At 32.1% G+C, this 9,191-nt stretch overlaps 1 protein-coding gene across 1 annotated transcript; it reads left to right on the forward strand.

The window, feature by feature from the left end:
• Window positions 1-114: 114 nt before the first annotated feature.
• LOC148624898 (transmembrane emp24 domain-containing protein 10-like) lies at window positions 115-7,968 on the forward strand. Its single transcript, XM_088568026.1, has 5 exons — window positions 115-346; window positions 857-977; window positions 2,437-2,507; window positions 4,165-4,291; window positions 4,578-7,968. Exons 1-5 carry the CDS (start codon window positions 167-169, stop codon window positions 4,697-4,699), a joined length of 621 nt encoding a protein of 206 aa, XP_088424152.1. The 5' UTR covers window positions 115-166; the 3' UTR covers window positions 4,700-7,968.
• The last annotated feature ends 1,223 nt before the right edge of the window (window positions 7,969-9,191 follow it).

Consider the following 9,191-nt stretch of genomic DNA (forward strand, 5'->3'; position numbering starts at 1 on the left):
TCGATATCTTTTCTGTTGTGGATTTTTTTCTTTTACAAAGAACTGACTTAAAGTTGTAGGAATTTTGGTTTTTAGCTCGATCACACAGTTTACCGGAAATAAACGGAAAGTCTCGAATGCCACGTTAGCAAACGTGCACCGGCGAAAACAAACAGTTCTTGCTGAGATGGACGTGTATCACATACTTTTGGCGATTTTTGCCATTTGTTTTACACTCACAGATGCCTTAATGTTTCATTTAGCACCTAATACAAAGAAGTGTTTACGGGAAGAAATCCACAAAGATGTTTTAGTTGCTGGAGATTATGGGATTTCGGAGGCACCTGGCCAAAAAATTAATCTGGCTGTAAGTTGAGAATGACTTTTACCTTCATATCAATGACAAAATCCAAATTATCAATTTTCATCAAACTTGATAATAATTATTATCGTAGTACAGACAGTAACAATACTCAACATAAACAACAATTGAACAAATCAACATCATGACACATGTACGCATTTTAGTTGGAACATATTGAATTCGATGATAGTTTAGGTTTCACTATAAAGCTCCAAGATAGTTAGAAATGTGCTCAAACTATAGAAATATTGAGCATGTGATGTCTTTTTTTCAGTATAAGGTCAAGGGTAGAATATGCAATCAGCCACTTAATGATGTGGTGCACTATAGTATGCGGTAGTGTCAACTCTCGTTCATTCCTTCTGTGATTCATACATTTCGAAGCTGGTAATGTAGCATTTTCTTTGATCTTTCATTTTTTTGCCAAATCTCATATATTTGTGCCTTAAAAGCCTGGCAGCCTGGAATATGTGTCTATATTTTATATTCTACATGCACATGTACTCTTTTCAGATTACTGACTCTAAAGGTCATATTTTGTACCATAAAGAAGATATCAAAAAAGGAAAATTTGCATTCACTACAGAAGAATATGATTTATTTGAAGTTTGTTTTGAGGCCAAAATGGTAGCAGGTAATTAAAATTGCTTTCAAAATACTTTTCTTAATCTATACTGTTCATTGACATTACACGAACGATGGGACTTAACTTTATCATTACACGAGGAAGGCAATGGCCTCAAGTGTGAATAAAGTGCAAAAGAAAAGTATCAGGTTCCGTTTTCAACAACTTAGACTTAATGCCATTTATTATAGGATCGAACAGCTATTTACGGTCGTTCACTCATGTATGAATGGATCTTGGAGCTCCCAAACTCAATGAATGGCCAAAGGCTGTTCATGTAATGTTTGGGAATGGAGAGATCTGTTCATACATGCATGAATGACTGAAAATAGCTGTTCAATCCTTATAATTCTGTCAAACGGTCAAAGTTACCCTCTGAGAGCCTCAGTCACTTACATTGATTCAATGTGTTTATGTTTATGCTTCAATACACACACATTCCTTTGCACACGTATGGGAGCACGGACAGATATTTACACATAATGGGCTGCACAACAACAGTGAAGGCAGCATGGACGAAGTGGTAGTTGGCATTGAAATATACGAGATGTAAACAATTCAACAGGAATATAATTATTAAGGAAATACAACAAAGAAGAAGGAAAATTACAACAAGGTGTTTTCAAAGGTTCAGTCAAACTCAGTTATAAGTTTCTTTCCCTGAGCTTAAAATTACTCTCTGTAAAAAACTTGACCGGTAAAATCAATGTGTACGTAATAAACTATTCTTACGGCTATATTTTGCCGTTTAGTTCATTGCCATACTCTTTTGAACTACACTGCCATCTTATTGGTTTCAAGTTGACTGGCGTTCATGCATGTATGAACGATCTGGCCAAGTTCATGCATGTATGAACTTTCTGGCAACGATGTTCTCGATCAATCAAAACCGGCTATAAGCCTGAAGAATCTCATGATTAGAATTATCATTTTGCCAAGTCTAGTTAGGAATTTTTCATCAGTAATAAGTGGGATACAACAAATTAGGGCTTCAAAATACTCATGAAATTATCGGAAGTACTGTTCTGTGTTTGACATAGATTTAAAGTAGTTTTTTTGAAAAATAACATTGATGTCTTAGAAAAGTTTTGTCTAGCCTCCATTTTTACTATTTCTAAAGCTTTAATGTATACCATAATGTATGTAGTGTTTTGCTTGGATGAAATTTTCTCAAGTGTCAGTATGATGAAGTTTTTTAAGACAAATTTCTATACATTTAACATCAAAAGGTGTTTTACGCACTGAAATGTCACTGTCCTACTTAGTTGACCTGCTTTTGTCATATGACAAAATGGTGATATCTCCACTATACCAATAGAATTTAATTGTTGCTGGCATAAAGTTTAACTGAGTCACCATATTTACAATATTTGAAATCTATATCTATTACTGTATTCATGTATATGTACATGTGTTAATTTTTGATAATGTCTGTAGTTGAATACATTACATCCTTCATCTGTTACAGGAGGAAGAGGAGCAGACACAGAAGTTTTCTTAGATCTCAGACATGGTGTTGAGGCTAAACAATATGATGATGTAAGTTTAATTAATACATATACAATGTAGATGTAAGTTTGATGAATACACATGCAATGTAGATGTACCTTTGGTTAATACACATACTATGTAGATGTAGTCAGTTATTTTAATAGCAAGTCAACAAGGTGAGTTTGACCTCTTTGATCAAAGATTAGTCATTTCTTATATTTTTTTCAATTATTTCCTTTGTTTACAACTTTCATTACTTATTTTCATTTTAATATTCTGTTATGAAGATCAAACTGGGAAAGCTCAATTATCTAAATCACTTTCTATAAAATAATTCAAAATGGCTTTACTCTCAGTCCAAGTGGTACAAAATTTCACACTCTAACATCAGCAAGAGCTTGATTCACAGAGCTGTCAGTGGAAAATCCACATATGCATACTACATGTTAATAAAAGAAAATGTAAATCTAGTTTTCTGACTTTTTTTCAACATGACCAAGAACAATTTATTTTCTAGATACTTGTAGGATTTATACCTGATTTATCAGACTCCATTGTCTCTACTCATTTCACTGCTACAGATGTAAAGAGAAACACTGTAGAGCCATTCTATAATCTAACATTATTGGAAAACGGAATAAAATTTGCATTTAATTATAAAAATGCTTATAAAAATAATTTCCAGTTCTTCATAGAGCTGAACCATATCTAGCTGCATGCTACATGTACCTAAATTTGAACTTTACAATGAGCTCCTGTTGTTGTTGGCCAAATTCAACATTCAGTTATTTGTATGATATTAATTTTGTCAATTTTTACTGATTTGTAGAACCCGGTGCAGGTCCGGGTGTTAAAAGAATAGGCCTGCAGCAGCGCTAAGCTTGTCGTAAAAGGTGACTAAATAGTGCTCAGAACCCTAGCTGGGGGCTAAGGCGCTTTGCCCACAAAGCAACTGGGATGTGTGCCCCAGGTGGTGGAATGGGGTACCCCTGGCGTGTTACATGCTGGGGTTGTCAGGCTATAATACGGAAAACCTGACCGCAAACCATAGTGGAGCACCGCGTTGGGAAAGATGCCACATTCCTCGCACGTTAAAGAACCCTACTGTGGTATTCTCTCGGAGTAGGAACCATAGGGCCCGCCACAGGAGGCTAAATTGGCCGACCCTACTCACCTCTCCCTATTTCCAGTGGCAATCAAAATTTGTTGACCCTGTTGTTCTTATGTCCCATCCCTTTTTCATTTCATCATCATTTTATCATCAATTTCATGTTCATCGTCTGAATATAGCTGAAATATTGCTGCTCGGACATTAAACCCCAACAAACAAACAAAACAAAACTGATTTTTAGAAAACAAGGCTTTCAAAAGTTCTAGGGGTTGCTGGTTGTTTTTATCAAAGTAGGGTTTCCATATACTTTGATGTAAAATTTATTAAAGTAGGCGACAATAATTTTGATATAGCCATTTATCACATACTTTTGAAAGGACTGTATCTATATATGTACTGTTGTTGAGTTGGCACCCTTTACACATTTTTACACCATAACTGCTATTTATTGTAGATTTTAGAAAGTAAGTTTTCTGGTGACTATTTGATGTGCCTCTAATACATATTTAGTTTTCCTCGAAATAGAAAAAATATCGTCACTGATTTCTGGGGAATATATAATTATGTGTGTTAACAATTATATATATTTAATAGTTAGCCAAGGCAGAGAAATTGAAACCACTTGAAGTTGAACTAAGAAGATTAGAAGATTTATCAAAGTCTATTGTAGATGATTTTGAATATATGAAAGCCAGAGAAAAGGAAATGAGAGATACAAATGGTAATTTAAAAGTAAAAATATGTTAATTAGCAAGTATGATGTAGGATTAATAAACAGAATGTGTTATCAGTTCAAAATTTTTTGAAAATCAAATTACTGAAAAATTGTCTAAAAATTATCCAGATTGTAGTTGACACTAGTAATTGTTCATGAGCAATGGTGAAAAAGCTAAAAAAAAACATCGTATTTTTTTTTTGAATGACAGTCAATTTGTAATAATTTCTATCATTTGTGCATATAATGACAAAATTGTACAATTATGATTAAATTTTACCATTTATTGTAGAGTCAACCCATTCTAGAGTGATGTATTTTAGTTTATTCTCTATGTGCTGTTTACTGGGACTGGCAACATGGCAAGTTTTATACCTCAGAAGATACTTCAAGGCAAAGAAACTTATAGAATGAGGAGACATTAGACTTAGTTTAACAAATTGGATTCATGCTATTTAACTCATTGCCTTAGAAATTATGATAGCTTGAGGGCATGAAGTGGCAGGGTTAAAGGGAGCCATAATTGAACATACATTATATATTTGTGCCCTGTTGTCTTATGAAAATGTGGGATATTAAAGGATTTTGGTATATCAGTAATGATTGCAATCCAAAAAAAATATTAGTTTGTGGGTTAAATTAATGCTACTAAAAAGAACTGTTTTGGCTTTGATCTAGTGGATGGATTACTGAGGTATTTTAAGCACTTAATGTATTCCTGTAAAAGATACTAAATGAAATTTGTTTTTTTTTGTATTATATTTCAATAGAAAATATTTTTACAGTTTACAATAAACTATTGTGGGCTTTATTCTGATCATATTGACTTATTTATTAGTGCTATTTTAATAATTTATTCTGTAGGTTAAATTTCTAATTTCATTTTAGTTTGTTCCAAGCAAAAACCTGTATAAAATTATTAAATTGGGATTTCCTAGAAATACATGTAGTAATGTTTAGTTGTACCGAATCAATCAAGGATGATTGCATTTTTTTCAGAAAGTTGAAGATGCATTAGTTTGGCAAACAACTATTGCATTAATTTCATCAGTAAATGCAGTCATAAGTGAGGTGTGAGGTCACTTCAGAATCTGATCACATGCTGTTGACCCCTGACTCTTTATGAAATTAACTGTATTGTCTGATGCAAAATCTTCAATTTATAAATTTAAACATTTTCTGTTTTAACAGTTTAGTGGGGGATTTGATGCACAACTTCATTCAAAATGACCTCTGAACTATTGTATAAAAATGTTATATCCTCCTCACATTTTTTTTTCATTTTTTTGTAGATGTCTCTATAAGGACATCATTACAGTTTTGTAGATATTCTTCTTGATGTTCTAGTATGCTCCAGACATGATTTTCGAACCACAACCCCTCCATAAAAAACAAAACAAAATAACAAACAACCCGAAGTTGATAAAGAGAAGTAAACTAACAATTAAACAGTTTTTACAGTAAAAGTTGAATTTTGTTTCAAAGTCATGTCTGAAGCAGCAGAATTCAGTTTCTTACCTTTTAATTTTATGATTTTGGTGACTATTGGTTTTTGTTTTGTGTCTTTTAAAACAGTGTTCTCCTTTAAATTTGAGATAGCACATCTCATAAGGCTTTTCTTAATGGCACATGCCATGATGATATTCAGTGGGTAGAGTTTGTCTATTGATTAAAAAATTATAATCTGATGAACTTCCTCAGATAGTTTACTGGAAAATTTTGAAGGAGATTTTAACTTTCTATCAATATCTGTTGAATTAACTTATAGAAGTTTAAATCTCTTTCTCAACCAACTCTAACCTCTGAACATTATCATTGTTTAAAAAAACTAGCATAGGGCCATTAGTTCATTGTTACGAAAATAAATGTTCTGATAGCACTGTGCTAAAAACAATAGTGGTGCTAATCACAACACATCATGAGCCTGGGGAGAACACTCCAATTTAAAATGTATTGACTGTCTGAGAGCTTGTTACATGTATGTGTGATTGTATATTTTGATGGATGTGTGGAATAACTATTTATTTCAAAAGATTATGATGAAAAGAAGGACAACACATACCATAAATTGTACATAAACTGAAGTATTGTAACCGTGTATTCAATGAATTTATTTACATGTGTGATCTAACTAGTCTTTGAAAGAAGTACAGAATGTATCCATTTGTCCTTACAACCATAATCCTTAATCTTTGGTGTAATTTTTCTTTCAGAATTCAAATGTTCATAAATATGTAATTTTGATAGCAAATATATAACAACCAGATAAGACTAAAAAACTGAAATAACAAAATTAAGTCTGGATATGTGCTATATGTCTGCTGTGATCATGTAAGTCTAAAATTTGGATTTCTATTTATTCAGGCAAGCTAAATAAGTACTTTTATGAATGATTGTTGCAAGTAATTTGCATGTATAAGCTTTACCATGTATATAAGAATATAGATCAAATCAAATATCATGTAAAGTTCATTGTTAGGCAACTATTTTCAGTGTTATGCTGGTATTCCTCCAATCAATATGTTCATTCTTACTGGGATAATGTTCACCATCTTGCAATACCAGTGCCTTTTATATGTTTTACCGTGTAAATGTGACCACCATTTATGAATGTTTTGTCATTGTCCACTAGGCCTGTAATTAAAACTTTCATTTACCTAAATGCAAACATGAGATTGTATTCTTCATAGTGTTAATATATTGGAATGTTAAGCAGTAATTTTCAGATCACTTCTATTACTGACTGGGTTTGCAGTATTATAATTCTCCATATGAAATCAGTGAAATAGTATGCTTTTGGAGAGCAAGAAGTTGTAATTTTATCATCTCACTAGTAACTTTGAATTTTAAAATATTTCTAGGGTAGCATAATACATTCCTTCTTTTTCTTAGTTAATGTTTTTTAATTTTTTTCTCAGGAATAAGGCCAAGAATATTAAGTAGCAGTCTCTATGAATCATGCAAATTCTTGAATATGTGATACTTTATAACAAAAAAAGGCTACACATTTGATTTTTGTTATTAAGTTGCTTAAAGATGTCTATGATGAGATTTGTAGTAATTCATTCCAATCTGTCTGCTTTAGGATATGGTTCACTTTGAAAATCTAGTGGTTTGTATTGTATTTTAGTGTCATTTACAGAGTTATCACCCTTAATTTTTAATTTTACAGTACATTTATATAATTTTTATCTCTTATAAACAAGAGTTCTATCAAAAGCCACATATTATTTTCTGGTTGCTGAATCATTTCAAACAAAATATCAAAAATGAAAATATGTAGTCTTTCCATGCATGAATCACATTTTACATGATTCTTAGCTGGAGTGCTTCTTAAACAATAGATACTTGGTTTCTAAATTAAGAATAAAGCATGATTGGTTGTTAAGGATTATGGTATGTATTCTTGTTAATTCACCCCAGCCTGTGAGGATATTCATAAAACCATCACACACCTTCCAATTTGAATGATGCCAGTAGTGTTCCTTACTACTTTTCTTGTTTAATGCAACAACATAAAATAAATGGCAGTTAATGATTTCCCTCTCACAATCATCAAATGTGAGAAATAGTATACTTTACTTTGTTGGTGTGATGGTGTGAAAAAATTCTAATTGTACAAAATTTTATCCTTAATGTCATAAATAGGAAGAAATCACAAAATAAAAATATCTAAAAATTGATTTTGTTTTTTGTTTGTTTGCTGCTCTTCACAATGTGTTGCAGATAATATTGACCTTTGAAGGGATTGAAGAAATTACTTAGTGGTCAAGATCAAGAATCATACAAGAAATTAGTCAAAATTGGTTAAAAGTGTTACGAAGTGGCTGTGACTTCATGGCATTTTTTACTCCATAAATTTTGTTAAAAAATATGCGTTGTTTCAAAATTTGTTGAATTAAATTCACATATATGGAACTGTGAAGTACTGATGATAATGCACCAACTTAACAGATAAAAGTGAGCCTGGCAATCGAATCATGATCAAAAACTTAACATTTAAATCTAGATCTACTAAAAATTTTGAAGTCAATTGACCATGACGTGAAATAGATACAATATTGTGTTAAAGTGATGCTAATGCCACTGCATACGAAATAAGATTGAACATGTACAAGTGGTTCAAATCAAACTGACCTAATCCAAAAACTTATCACAGTTCATAGACTGCAGGGGCACATGCATGAAGTCTTAACATAATTGTGGTAAAGTGACACTAATGCAAATGCATACCAAATATAATTGACCTAGCATAAGTGGTTCTTATAAAACGGACCTAAGCAGAAAAAATAACAAATCTTAACCTGAAATTGCCATATAGAAGTCAATAGACTGCAACCGTGTGTGTATTGGGGGGGAGCATTTGCATGAGACAGATACAGAATTATGTTAAGTGACACTAATGCAACTGCATACCAAGTATGATTGACCTAGCATATGTGGTTACTTTTCAATATTTAACTAAGCACATTTTCCACACAAAACTCAATATTTTTTTCTCTCCTCTAGCACAATTTGCCTCCAACAAAGGATGAAGGCCAAATATTTGGGCCTCCCTTTCATCTTTTTAAACATGTTTCTTTTGTATTTTATTTGTATTAGTTCTTGTTTTATCTTGTAACCATATTCCATCCATAAAGGATACATTTTTCTAAGAATAATACTTGAAATGATATTACCCTGTATTATATCTTCTACCTTTTGGATTCAGCCACTGCACAATATCATTCTACTTTGTGAACAGATGACCTTTCTGGTCAATCAATCAGATTTCAGTTTTAATGATTTTGAAGGCATTTTCTTTTTAGAGAGAAATACCACATGACTCTGAAAAATAATACCTGTACATGAAGAAGAATGGACCATTACTAAATTATCTGAGTAGTACCTATTTGGAATAAAAAGA

The sequence above is a fragment of the Perna viridis genome, chromosome 2, assembly GCF_037379345.1.
Source record: "Perna viridis isolate PV_CMFRI_1.1 ecotype Kerala chromosome 2, ASM3737934v1, whole genome shotgun sequence".
In the NCBI taxonomy this organism is placed as follows: domain Eukaryota; kingdom Metazoa; phylum Mollusca; class Bivalvia; order Mytilida; family Mytilidae; genus Perna; species Perna viridis.

What these genes read in the sequence shown, in the direction of transcription:
- LOC148624898 (XM_088568026.1), top strand. Translation starts at nt 167, where the DNA reads ATGGACGTGTATCACATACTTTTGGCGATTTTTGCCATTTGTTTTACA. An exon ending in GCCAAAAAATTAATCTGGCT is followed by an intron (nt 347 to 856) that starts GTAAGTTGAGAA and finishes TACTCTTTTCAG; the next exon opens with ATTACTGACTCTAAAGGTCA. An exon ending in TGAGGCCAAAATGGTAGCAG is followed by an intron (nt 978 to 2,436) that starts GTAATTAAAATT and finishes CATCTGTTACAG; the next exon opens with GAGGAAGAGGAGCAGACACA.